The sequence below is a fragment of the Muntiacus reevesi genome, chromosome 3, assembly GCF_963930625.1.
Source record: "Muntiacus reevesi chromosome 3, mMunRee1.1, whole genome shotgun sequence".
NCBI classification, from domain to species: domain Eukaryota; kingdom Metazoa; phylum Chordata; class Mammalia; order Artiodactyla; family Cervidae; genus Muntiacus; species Muntiacus reevesi.
The window spans coordinates 215,704,899-215,718,787 of NC_089251.1; the positions used below are offsets into that span (position 1 = coordinate 215,704,899).

Consider the following 13,889-nt stretch of genomic DNA (forward strand, 5'->3'; position numbering starts at 1 on the left):
TTTATGTTACATACAGAGAACTTGATTTTAGAGTGAGTGAACATTATTAATCTTATATTCATGTTTCCATGATAGTGACCTAAATAGAGGCCACAACTCCCGGAAATTTAAAAAATGTGTTAAGTACACCTTACTTCATAATTAAGCCTTATTCTGACCCAGGTCCTTATCACTGTAAAATGAGGGTGATAATAGTTATGAAATAGGATATAATAAGTAAAGAATATAAAGTTATAGGTACAAATACACATGTGGAAACAGATCAGAAAGATAGAAAAACAGATATACAAATAATTTAGTAGATGGCGTGGTCAATTATAATAAATTTATACAGGTTAGGTTGCTTCATTTTTCTACTTTTTAAGAAATCCATTTATTCATTTATTTTATATTAGTTGTTAAATATCTGTGATTAATTGAAAGAAATATCACTGACTTTGTAGAAAATGTAGTTGATGGATAGTAAACATAGACATTTGACAGCATAACTTTAATCACATAAAGCTAAATTTTAAGTACATTTTAAAATCACATATAGTAACCTGTTTCCTTACTTTCCATTAAAAACAGTTCAGCAATAATGATTACTATAATACACATACACACACCATGTGTGACTTATGGCAATATAAGCAGGTATAATAAATTTGGAGGGGAACTTAGCAATACTAATCAAAAACAATGAAAAGTTTTCAGTCATTTCATCCAAGTAATCCCAATCATTGTAGTCTATTTGGAAGAAGTCACTGAAGACTAGGACACATGGACACCCATGGCTGATTCATGTCAGTGTATGGCAAAAACCACTACAATATTGTTAAATAAATGGCCTCCAATTAATTAAAAAAAAAAAAAGAAAGAAATACAATCACTGTGTCAATATTCAGGAAAAAATCCTAAAACCATATAGTAACTATATATATATACATATATATATATACATATATATATGAAATATAGAGTAATAAGTTGTTATAAAAATAATGAAAACAGTTACATTGAAATGTATATACATGTAAACTTCATATTAAGTTTAACAAAGTAGAGAACAATGCTCTCTGCATATTCTAAAATGACAGAGCATATGTATTATATTCCTAAAAATTGGACGAGAATGCAAAGGAAACAACTTACCACAAATGCTATCACTTTCATCTAATCCATCTTCACAATCATCCTCTCCATCACAGATCCAGTGTTTAGATATACATTTTTCTGTGGAACATGCAAATTGGTTCCAAGAACAAGAAGAATCTAAAAAATACACAAGAAAGTTTGTTTCAGGTGCAAAAGAAAAAAGTGAATAATTAGAGGCCATCTTAGGAAAGATCTGATAGTAAGGAAAGTCTTCTTTAGACTTCACTAAAGCCAGTCATTGGGCAGGAGGAGAAGGGGACGCCAGAGGATGAGATGGCAGGATGGCATCACCGACTCGATGGACAAGAGTTTGAGTAAACTCCGGGAGTTGGTGATGGACAGGGAGGCCTGGCGTGCTGTGATTCATGGGGTTGCAAAGAGTCGGACACAACTGAGCAACTAAACTGAACTGAACTGAAAACCAGTCATCCCAAATAAAAGAATCCACTTTCCTCTTCTCTATGCTGCTGCTGCTGCTGCTGCTAAATTGATGCAGTCGTGTCCGACCCTGTGCGACCCCATAGACGGCAGCCCACCAGGCTCCCCCGTCCCTGGGATTCTCCAGGCAAGAACACTGGAGTGGGGTGCCATTGCCTTCTCCAATGCATGAGAGCGAAGTGTGAAAGTGAAGTCGCTCTGTCTTCTCAGACTCTTAGGGACCCCATGGACTGCAGCCCACCAGGCGCCTCCGTCCATGGGATTTTCCAGGCAAGAGTCCTGGAGTGGGGTGCCATTGCCTCCTCCATGACAGTACTATAAAATTTTGACAATGGCTTGCATATTTCCTCTCAGTTATCCAGGTCATACAACATTGTTTCTTCAACATAATCTCATAGGATGTGACTCCAAGTTAGTCAACATGCTAGTCACTCTTCCTAAATGTATTCCTGTCTTTTTCTAACATGTAGGGTACAAAAAAAAAAAAAAAAAAAAAAAAAAAAAAGAAAGAAAAGAAAAGTCCAGGTGTGGTATTCTTCTTTTAGTCTGTTATTGAACAGCTGGAAAAAAAAAAACAAAACACTACATCATAGGCAATGTCACAAATATGGTGAACTCACCACTATACACATCTGTTTTTAAAGGTGATGTGACTCAGGGGCTTTTAGCTCTATGATAAGCTGTCAGTTTTCTATCTATACATACTTAACATACTATACATACTTAACACTGTAATGCTTTTTTTCTCACCCTTGGGAACACAAGTCTGACTAATAACATCCAGATTCATTGGCACGGTGGCTGGTATTTTATTACCAAATTATGCATTTATGATAGTATACTTCATTTAATTACAAAGTTTGTGACTGCTCTCCTTCCTTTATCTTCAGTTCATTTATCACCAGCAAACACCCAAGAACAAAACTCTACTGAATTAGTACATCAAAATATAAATGACTTTAAAATAAAATTTGACTTTTATCTTATAAACTTATTTAAAACTTTGTATTTTTATTTATTTACATGCACGGCCTGTGAAAAGAGTGACGTTTAGAAAAGCTGAAACCAGAAAACTATTAAAGAAGATACAGATATATAATGGCTCCTGTTCCAGAAATCTTGAATCTATATAAACTATTGGTAAAGTTCTCTGTTAATCTTGTTCAGAATCTGACTCTAATGTAAAGATATATAGCATCTTAATCAAACAAAATGCACTTTCATATTTCAGGATGATATTTACTTTTATGGGAGTTTGACTTTTCTTAGACAATCATTTTTAATCCTTTTTTCCCACTCTGTTTACCCTGGTGTATGTTATTTGAGCTAAATGAAAATAGAGAATTATATGCTTTTAAAAAATTGGCCTGGATATCATAAAACTCATAAACTAACAAAAAAATTTAAATATTTTCTTACCTTGCCAAGCAAAATGAAATGTACACAAACAGAAATTGGGAGGTGAATGGGGAGAGATTTTTTGAAGAAATGTAAGTTTTAGTTTACTATTTAAACCTATGCATGTAATGAATAGAAACATTTAGGATATAATAGTCAATAACAGGTAGGAAGAATATAATGTGTTGTGTAAACTAAATCCTTATTTTTCACAGCAGGAGGTAAATATATTAGCATCTAAATTAAATAAGTCAGGAAATGAAGGTATAAATATATCATTTAGATTGATGGAGGTATACACTAGCAAAAACAGAAAAAGTTAAAAGAAAAGGTTTGATGGGAGATTATTATTCTCCATTACAACTTTTTCTGTTCTGTTTTAATTTTTTACCATTTGTGTTATTTCATAAAAATAAAACTTGACGTTAAAATTGATTAGCAATATTTTGTGTAAAATTCCTATGTAAGGTAACATCAGTATATAAATGACAATATAGTTTATAAAAGTAAAACAAGATATAACGTCTCACCACAGTGGAATTCATCAAGTCCATCCTCACAATCTTTCTGACCATCACATACCCAGGTATTCAAAATGCATCTTCCACTAGGACAACCAAAATAATTTTCTTCACATTTGTGTTTGTTTAGAACTGTGATAAAATAAAGAATGCAGTGTCAAATAAACTACTGTCAAATAAATAAATTAAATGTCAAGTAAATAAACCTTAGACTTCTGCATTGCAGATAGATATCAAGACAGTAATATTCCTTAAACTGGAAGAGATAACTAACAAGAAAACTTAAATAAAAAAGAGCTGATAGGTTCTTTTAAAGACTATCCAGGTCATGAAAATGAATGAGAAATTAAAACTATGGAACAGAGGAAGTCAGGGAGACATGATAACCAAATCCCATCTAGGACTGAATCCTGGATCAGAAGAAGGATATTAATGGAGCAAGTGTTTAAATACAAATAATGTGGAGTTAACAAAAATAAAATAAAACAACTGAGATGACTATAAAATAAGTAAACCTAAGGCCAAAGTATCATTTTATGTGGAAAATATTCTTAATTCCATACTCAGAAAAAATAAATTACAAAATTATTAGTAGGTTTTTGCTGAGCAAGTGTAAACTTTATGTTCCACTCTTGAAGAATACATATGCTTTGACAAGATTTATATAAGTGCACGCTATTTTAGCTTCTTCCTGGTGGTCTAGTGGTTAGGATTTGGTGCTCTCACCATCGGGGCCCTGGTTTGATTCTGGTCAGGGAAGCTTCCCTCTTCCTCTGCCCCTGCCACCTACCAACCTCCCAGGACCGACCATACCACATTTTGGGGCTTCCCTGATGGTTCAAATAGTAAAGAATCTACTTGCAATGCAGGAGACCTGGGTTCAGTCCCTGGGTTGAGAAGTTACCCTGGAAAAGGGAATGACAACCCACTCCAGTAGTCTTGCCTGGAGAATCCCATGAACAGCGGAGTCTGGTGGGCTCCAGCCCATGGGGTTGCAAAGAGTTGGACACAACTGAGAGACTAATACTTTCATTTTTTGTTTTAAGGAAGAAGAACAAGTTGCAACAGAATCTCTGAAATTGTTCTACCTTAAAAATTATCATGAGAATAAAAAGTATCTGTATATAAAATTGTTTTGTATATTATATATTTTTAGACTATCGGGTATTGTATTATTATAACCTCCAAGAGCACATACAAAATACTAGATTTTTCTCTTCACTGGATATCATTGGTCTCCTTGAACTTTCAGGTTTACATAGTTTTAGAGTGACTGACTCACAGCCAATCAGGCAGTAAATATTAGAGTATACTTGTTAATCACACTACAGTGACGCATGACTATTTTAAGATAACAAACATTACCTCCATTTTATTTTTTCATACCAACTTTGTAGATCTAATTAAAGATGAAAAATCACTTTTGAGGGAGTCCCCTGATGGCTCAAATGGTAAAGAATCTGCCTGCAGTGTGGAGACCCAGGATTGATTCCTGGGTTGGCCAGATTCCGCTGGAGAAGGGAAGGCTACCCACTGCAGTATTCTTGCCTGGAGAATCCCATGAACAGAGCAGCCTGGTGGGCTACAGTCTATGGGGTTGCAAACAGTCGGGCATGACTGAGCAACTCACACACACACATACATAATGAAGAATAAAATTTTATTTAAAATAATTTGTAGAGGATTTGCAGCAAGCTGCAGTTCAGTGCCTCCTGAGAAGTTCTCCGGTTCCTCCTAGGACATAGCGAGTCTTCAAACCCAGAAGGAACATCATAGAGTGTTACATACTGATGACCAGGAGAGGAGAAAGGGATCCGTCATTGCCCAGTTAATTGATAGATTATGTACAATTAGAATATGAATTCTTTATAGTAGACTGTGTGTGCACTTGTGGAATACAAACAAATATGTGTGCAGAATACCTATGAATATCATATTTTAAAATATTTCAAAAAATTATTACAGATCAACAAAATGTGGAAAAATTGAATGCAGCAGCAGGGTTAGGAGAAGGAAATAGCAGTATGAGAAGGCATGTAGTAGAATCCTACAAGCATCTCTACTTTCAGTTAGTAATTTACCATTGTCTTTCTGATATTATTATATACTTTTCAAATTTGTTTTCTCAAATAGTTAGAAAGAAACAAGTTCATGACCTTCTTATGGAAGGCAGCTTCCTAAGAATGCATATGACACTGCTTGTTTGGGTAAAGATGGCTAATAGGTACAAATATACCAGTCTGACCAACCTAGACAACATATTAAAAAGCAGAGACATTAGTTTGTCTAGTCAAGGCTATGGTTTTTCTAGTGGTCATGTATGGATGTGAGAGTTGGACTATAAAGAAAGCTGAGTACTGAAGAATTGATGCTTTTGAACTGTGGTGTTGGAGAAGACTCTTGAGAGTCCCTTGGACTGCAAGGAGATCCAACCAGTCCATCCTAAAGGAGATCAGGCCTGGGTGTTCATTGGAAGGACTAATGTTGAAGCTGAAACTCCAATACTTTGGCCGCCTAATGTGGAGAGCTGACTCATTGGAAAAGACCCTGATGCTGGGAAAGATTGAGAGCAGGGGGAGAAGGGGAGGACAGAGGATGAGATGGTTGGATGGCATAACAGACACAATGGACATGGGTTTGGGTGGACTCTGGGAGTTGGTGATGGACAGGGAAGCCTGGCGTGCTGCGGTTCATGAGGTCGCAAAGAGTCGGACGAGACTGAGCGACTGAACTGAACTGAACGGACCTTTATGCAGTAATGATAACTGTTACCCATATTACTATGCTGAAAAATTATGTAAGCTGCACCAAATAGCCTAGTATGACAACACAAGCATGATACAAGTAAAGCCAGTAGTAAGAAACTTAGTCCCCCTCTCTTAGTCTATTGATAGTTTTCTCTCAGTATATACTGCTTGTATGAAAGCTTCATAAATTACACATTTTAAGATGTTATCACCAATGTTAAAAGGATTAACAAAGAAATGAACTTGAAAAAGGAAACTGATCCAAATATAGAACAGATTTCTTGAGTATCATCCCATAGGTCATAAAAAAATATAAAGTGGTATGTTTAGATGATCATTTTTAATTTAGTCTACAACATTCATTTTAATCTTAGCCACTGAATATCAAGAATGAAAATGAATAAGTTTGTGCTATACAACATAAATCTTCAAGGCAAAAACTATTCTTTCTAGAATTACCTGGGCATTTTAATTCATCTGAGTAATCTCCACAGTCATTAGACCCATCGCATATCCAGGCTGGCAGAACACACAGTGAGGTAGAATTGCATCTTATGAACCCTGTGGTTTTCACTCCAAGTTTATAGAAATATGTACAGTCTGTATTATCTATAAGGAGGTAAACAGAAAAATGAGAAACACCTCATCTGCATGAGCCTTTTATGTAGGTCACAGAAACAAGAAATGCTAACCTCATTTGAAGAAGTAAATATGCAATTATCCTACACCACAGGGGTTAATTGCATATCAGTTCTGGACAAGGTTCAGTGAGGAGTTGGACACTGTTCAGTGAAATGCCAAAGGTGCACAGGCATGAACAAACAAAAGGTAATGGAATATCTTACTGCAGTTCTTTTCATCTGAAGCATCTGCACAATCTATGTTCTGGTTGCATCGTGCTGATCTCGGAATGCACGTCCCATCTGTACAGCGGAACTCAACAGTAGCACAGGTTGAAACTAGAAAAGTAGGTAAATAAATAAATAGATAGATAAGCTAGATAATGATTCCTTGCTTTTAACATTTTGAGTGCTTTAATTCTTATCATTTTGCTTGGTTTTGCTTTTTAAACTCTGGGCAGTTGAATTTGACCCATGACTCCCAATCCCAAGCTTGGGCTAGATGCCTCAGATATTCCCCCATCACACAGTTCTTCCCTACATTGTGATACTTATGATACTGCATTGCAATTGCCTGCTTAGATATCTCTCCCCCCATTAAATCATAAGCTCCATGAAAACAGAGGCCTGTGTCTTATTTTACCTGAGCATTCCATTTCAAAACTAAGCTAACAAACAAACAAACAAACAATAAATAAATGCTGCTGAAATGCTCTTTCCTTTCAGCTTCAAAAGTACAAGCTTATGGCTCTAAATGTGAGTGTGAACAGAGAAATACTAACTTGTTTGCTAAGAAGTGGAACGTTCCCTACTATGATAAAAAGAGATGGACAGAGGGACAGAGACTGAAGGGGAAATCACTGAGTGTTTTCTTTATTACTCGAAGATGAAATAGTTCAGCACTGCTAGAAAGTCATCATACTATGTTATTCTCCTTTATATGCCACGTCACTAACATTTGGTGTAGGAAATATGGATGCCTCATGCCAAGAAACACATAAATGTGGTACGACTTGTTTCTGTTATTGGAAAGTAAGGCTTTCCAATTCCCTGCTATGCTTAGATGAAAATCAGTTTTGATATGCTACCATCATTATGTATTCTTTGTACAGAATTGCTTATTCTTAATCATATATTCCTTTCTACTTTGCTTACACATTCATTACCATATAATGTTTTCCAGCAATATGTTGTGAACAGGTGCATGGCTTGCTTTGTGTGTTAGATTAACTTAGGTGAGAATTTTATTCCAAATTCAAATTTCCGCAGGTTGATTATGTTAATGAAGAACCCGAAGGGCTCTCTGATTATGCCATTTTTACTAGTGTTGATACTCTAAAGAGTCTATTTAATTATAAATATAAATTATATCAATTGTAAATGGTTAAAATGCTATCTTAAAATATGCAAATTTTACTCAAGGGTGTGTATGTCATTTGTATTTCAAAATGCACTGCTCTTATATTTAATTGTATCTTGCAATTGTATCCTTATTTGTGTTTAAATGATGATTAGAATAAATGTTTTATTTACAATTTGCAATTATAATTGCTTCACTGTTTTCTTCATTAAAAATAACATCTTATCATGTGAAAAGATAATGTCATTATAAGATGATATAAACACATTGTTTCAAAGACAAAAAAATAGATTTTTTTAGTGCTAAATAGAACAAATTTTCTTCCATATTATTTTCTATTTCATTTCAGTTCAATATTTTTCCATGGAAATAGTAAATGGTAAATGGAATACATAATTTAGAAAATAATCATGATAAGCATATGCATTTTGCTTCTGACTGTGTTGTCTTTCAGCAGTCTCCTATTAAGAGGTTGTGTTCCAAAAAATTCTTTATAAACACTATATTTCAGAATTAATTTCTCTGTGAAACAATATTCTGGATAGTGGTAATATTCCTAATCAAGTTTACAGAGATTTATTGCACAAAGCACTTAAAATTTTATCTATTCTTGCAGTTAGAGTTTGGGATGCTAGAAATCCTAATGCTGATGTACTGGGACAATCACAGTCCACTCCACCATCTCCATCTCCCTGCAAACTTCCACATATAATCTTCTGTGTACATTGCATGGAGTGCATCTGAGTGGATATTGGTGGCAGGTAGAGAGAAGAGGGCAAATCATGACTCCATGAACACGGAGATGGCATTTCAGAGAGTTAAGAGGACTGGAGTTTCAGGGATTTCACAGTAATGGAGTTTAAAAAGTAGTGTTGGGTGCTCCAAGTGGAAGTAAATGTAAAGAATGGCTAATGAAAAGAGTGGAAACGTGGAGCAATTAGAACATGGTCTTGGATAGAATCCTGGGAAGAAGAAAAAAATAAACAGAGGAACTCTGATCTAACTAGATGAAAAGTAACTATAACTTTAAAGTTGAGAAGAGTGGTTAGAAAATAGTATTTAAGAGAAAGGCAGGGGAAAATGAGATGGAGGGTCAGGAGAACTGAAGAGAGGATGAAATACTTTTTCTTCCATTTTTTGCAATCAAAAATAGGGCTAATGAATCTTGGTGGGGAGGGCTAGGAGAGCATATTAGAGCATGTGAGATGCGCAAATAGGAACCAGTCGTGCCTTCACTCCTAATCCTATTTCCATAGATTCCATGACTTGATGTAGAGTTTGGGAACAGCTAAAGGATTATGTAGGGTGATAAGCTGTATTGGAATTGGGCATATTAAGTAGTTACACAGTTCCATAAACAGCAGGAGCAAGGTGGATGAGGGGATTAACATCTCCAGCACTTGAGGACAAGAAAGGAGAGTCATAAAACAGGAGAAATTCATGGTAATAGAGAAAACATCACTTAATTAAGCAAAATCTGCTTGTACCAAAACCTCTTCCTTTCTATTCCCTCTGCCATATTCTCTTCTATGTTGTTTTGGTCAGTCAAGTACTGACATTTGTTTCACCCTAGCGTGAGTTTGAGGGAAAAAGATAATGGGATCTTTAATTTGTCAAGTGAATATGAAAAGTTTCTGACAACTTTTCTTCAGGCTAAAAGTTCTGGAGAAAAAGAGAAGAGAAAATAATGTAGTCCAAATAAAGGTAAACTGGTTGAGAAATACTATACTTTTCCCTCCAGATAGTGCCAAAAAAGATTAATAAAGCCTACAAATTGTGAGTGGCACCAGGAATAGCAGTGAGACACTACAAAGGAAGATCTGACAGGTACTGTGGATCAAAAGCAGTAGCAAGAGAGAAAGCAAAAGAACAAACTTTCTTCCCTTCATATACTTTCTTAATTCTTCTATTTAATCCACTTCCTTCTCTCCATGTTAGTTGAAATATTTAATTTTATAGCAAAGATATAAAATTGATTTGTCTTCCCGTGGTTCTTAGGACGATTCTTATAACTAAGCTAACTCACTGTTTTTCCAACTCCCATGCCCAATCTGTAGCAAAGGGGAAGCTGACATGGAAAAAATATATTAAAAGCACTGTCATATCTCTTCTGTTTACTTTCAAACCACATCTTTTATTTAACATACTGCTTAGGCTCCAAGGGTAGGTGAACCCAGAAAGAATGATTTCTCCTCCAGGTAGGCTTATCCTTTTCCTTTGGCTTGTTGTTTGTGGAATCTTCAAAGCTTCCCTATGAATTTGGGGGAAAACAGAACAAAACAAAACAAAACACCAGCTTCCTCTCCTCTAGGTTGCCTTAGAAGCACTTATTTCTCCAGTCTACCTAAGGTGTTCAGGTGGCCCAAGGAAGTTCTTTTCAGAGGGAGTGTATTCATCTCAACAGGAAGCGAAGGAGGGATATTTTGCAATCTCCACAAATCTATTCACTCAAACAGAAGAGGAATGAAGACAAACTTTCTGAACAACTCCTCAGATCCCCACCAGACAGCTTGATGTCTAAAGCTCTCAGTTATGAAAGGAATACTACAAAGAGGCAGTAATAAAAGATTGATGAGGATTTGGGGTTTCACTTTGCTTCCGAAGACAAGAAACCAAAAATAATTCCTTACAATATCTATTTCCACAAATAGATTCTTTGACTATCTGCCATTAAAAAATAATGTTAATTGCTATTAACATCTAAATTACACATACAAAACTGTAATAGTACTTCAGATAATTCACAGATGATTCCACTGTAGCTTTTCTCCAAAGCCTATTAAAATCTCTCTATATTTATTGATATTATATTGTACCACTTAAATTTTGTTATTTTTTACTTTATTTACATTAAACAATAACATATGATTTGTGGGCATATACATATATACATACAACAAAATACTGTGTCCCCAAGTTGCAATGATTATAGAAAAAGGGAGTGACTAGAGAAATAATTCTTTTTTCATTCTTCCTAAGCCTATTTGTATTTCTTTACCTTCATGATCTTTTACATTCTGTAAGCGTCCATGTGTTTGATGGACATACATCTGAATTAATGCTTTATAAGAAACTGGCTTATGGTAAAAGTACCCAATTAGTATTTCCCCTGTGGCATGAAAGAATACCATGTGAACAATCTTAATATGAGAGGAAAATCAAATCTAAAAGATGAAAATGTAATAAGTAAGCTTTCATCTAAAAAGCTACCCATTTGTTTATCCTACAGAAGCTAGACCATTTACTTAAATTTGTTAACTTATAGTATGTAACACAGCATCTACTTGCGCATGTGTAGTTTCAAATGTACTACATTATACAGGAAGAAGTTCAAGACATACAATTTTGTTGTTACTGCTTCACAAGATATCCAATTGTCATGATCACTACACTATTATTATCACAAAATAAAAGTTTTGACAGAAACTTCAATCTTAAACATGGTAGTTCTGTCTCCAGGTATATGGCTGAGATGGTTATAACACAGAAACTAACACTTTAGATTAAAAAGAGGGAAATAAATTTTGGGTTATTTATATTGTTATTCAGCTGATACTGATGTCATTAAGCAGAATAAAAACCCATTTATACTTTAGAAGACCTATGGTTTCAACCAGCCACATAAGAGTTTAATAAACACCTACCATGTACTGGGTACTATATTTCATAAACCCAAATACACTAGTTTACTTACTGCTTTTTAAAATAAGCCAAAATCCACAGTAACTTATTAAATTTACATGGCTTCTTTTGCCATGGAAATTTATATTAAAATCTACTTTATGTATCTATTATTCAGTTCCTTCATATTCTAGCTTTTATCTTTTAATTTTTATCCCAGCTTACTGTTTTCATGATAGTCTTTCCACCTTGCATAACTAATACAACATATCCATTTTTGGGGTTTCCTTCTATTTTTCTGTCCTTTCTTCCAAATGCTTATCTGTTTCCCTCCACTAACTACCAATGTCTAACTACAGTTTATCAGTTTTAGTCTTTTATAGATAATATGAAACCACAGTTAACTTTCAAATGTGCTTGACTCTTCTTAAACTACAGTATCAACTTAGATGGTAAGCTTCTCAAGTGTTTGGCCAAAATCATATACTCTAAGACAACAGAGTAACTTCTCAATCCTTTATCAGCTACAAAATAATTTGTACACATTCTACCTTCTTCCTTAACTTTTTATTGTCTTCTCATTACAACTGTACTTCATACATCTTTTCTCTACCATTAACCTTTTTAAAAAATAGTCTGAATTCACTGTCTTTACTCTTTCACCATTCATATTTGTCTCAATCCAATGTGATATGTTGTTTCCTTCCCATTCCACTGAACTGACTCTTGAAGGTAACCAAGAAATTATTATCTATTTGCCAAGTATAGTGGATTTTCCAGTCTATGCCTGCCCTCTTGCCTTCTCTTTAACGCTAACTTATCCTCCTTTCTTTAAAAATATAATTTCTTATGAAGCTCATTTTATTACTCTTGTGGTATATGTTTCATTTTTATATTAGTGTCTTCAATTTTAAATCCAACAGGTCATTTTGAGGCATTCTCCCAAAACAACTCCTACTTCATGCCTCTTTTGAGTTCTCTCTCTTTAAGAAATCCAAGATCAATTCTTCTGATCCAAACCTACTATCTTAGCTCCATATCTCTGCTTATATATATATAACCTTTGAACAGTTCCATTTGAATATTTATAGGTATCCCAACCTCAGAATGTGGTCAATTCTTATTATCTTATCCCTATTTCACACAACAAAAGGCATTTAAAAATTAATGAAAACAAATAATATTTTAAAAGCAGACAACACACACACACACACACACACACACACACACACACATGCCAAGATGCTTCAGTCATGTCCAACTCTTTGCATGGACTATAGCCCGCCAGGCTCCTCTGTCCATGGGATTCTTCAGACAAGAATACTGGAGTGGTTTGCCATGCCCTCTTCCAGGGGCTCTTCCCAACCCAGAGACTGAACTCGAGTCTCTTATGTCTCCTGCATTGGCAGGTGGGTTCTTTACCACTAGTGCCACCTGGGAACATCCCCTCCCACCCCCACGAACACATGCGTATCCTCTATTCCCATGTTTCTTACCCCAAAATACCTGTTATGCTACCATTTAAAATGCTGTTATATCTGTCTTTTTCCTCTTTATTCCTAGCTTTCACTGCTGTAACATTCTTCTATTTTGTCCTTCTGGTCTCAGTATTATAGTTTTAATTCTAAAAATCAGTTTTTTTGTTTTTTTTTCCTTTTTTTCCCCCTTTCTGGTGACTACAAGATAAAGTTCATGTTCTATAACATGACACCAAAAAACACCATCATATCCCAGTTCCTTCTAACTCACTTCATTTTTGTTGACATTCCCCAATATGCAATCTGGCTCTAATCATCAAATTACTTTCAGTTTTCAATTTTGGTCCCTCCATTTGGAATTCCCTTGTTTTGAAATCATTCCACTGCTTTTAGACTTTGAGTTTAGTCTATGAAAACTTTCAAGTTTCAAATTAAAAAAGTAAATCTTAATAGTGCAATCATAGCACCTCATATTCATCTTTACCTACTTAAATGACTATCTTTCACTTAGAGTTTGATCTAAATTGAGGACACACACAGAACTTACAAATTTTATGTCTCTATTCTGA

At 34.9% G+C, this 13,889-nt stretch overlaps 1 protein-coding gene across 1 annotated transcript in view; it reads right to left on the reverse strand.

Annotated features, from left to right (window-relative positions):
* The window catches only part of LRP1B (LDL receptor related protein 1B), a 1,678,044-nt gene that overhangs the window by 305,801 nt on the left and 1,358,354 nt on the right, over positions 1-13,889 (reverse strand). The window contains exons 48-51 of the mRNA XM_065928990.1: positions 7,087-7,200; positions 6,701-6,850; positions 3,504-3,626; positions 1,135-1,254 (exon numbers count right to left, since the gene is read on the reverse strand). Of these exons, the coding sequence (XP_065785062.1) occupies positions 1,135-1,254; positions 3,504-3,626; positions 6,701-6,850; positions 7,087-7,200 (507 nt within the window). The remainder of the gene's footprint in view (positions 1-1,134; positions 1,255-3,503; positions 3,627-6,700; positions 6,851-7,086; positions 7,201-13,889) is intronic.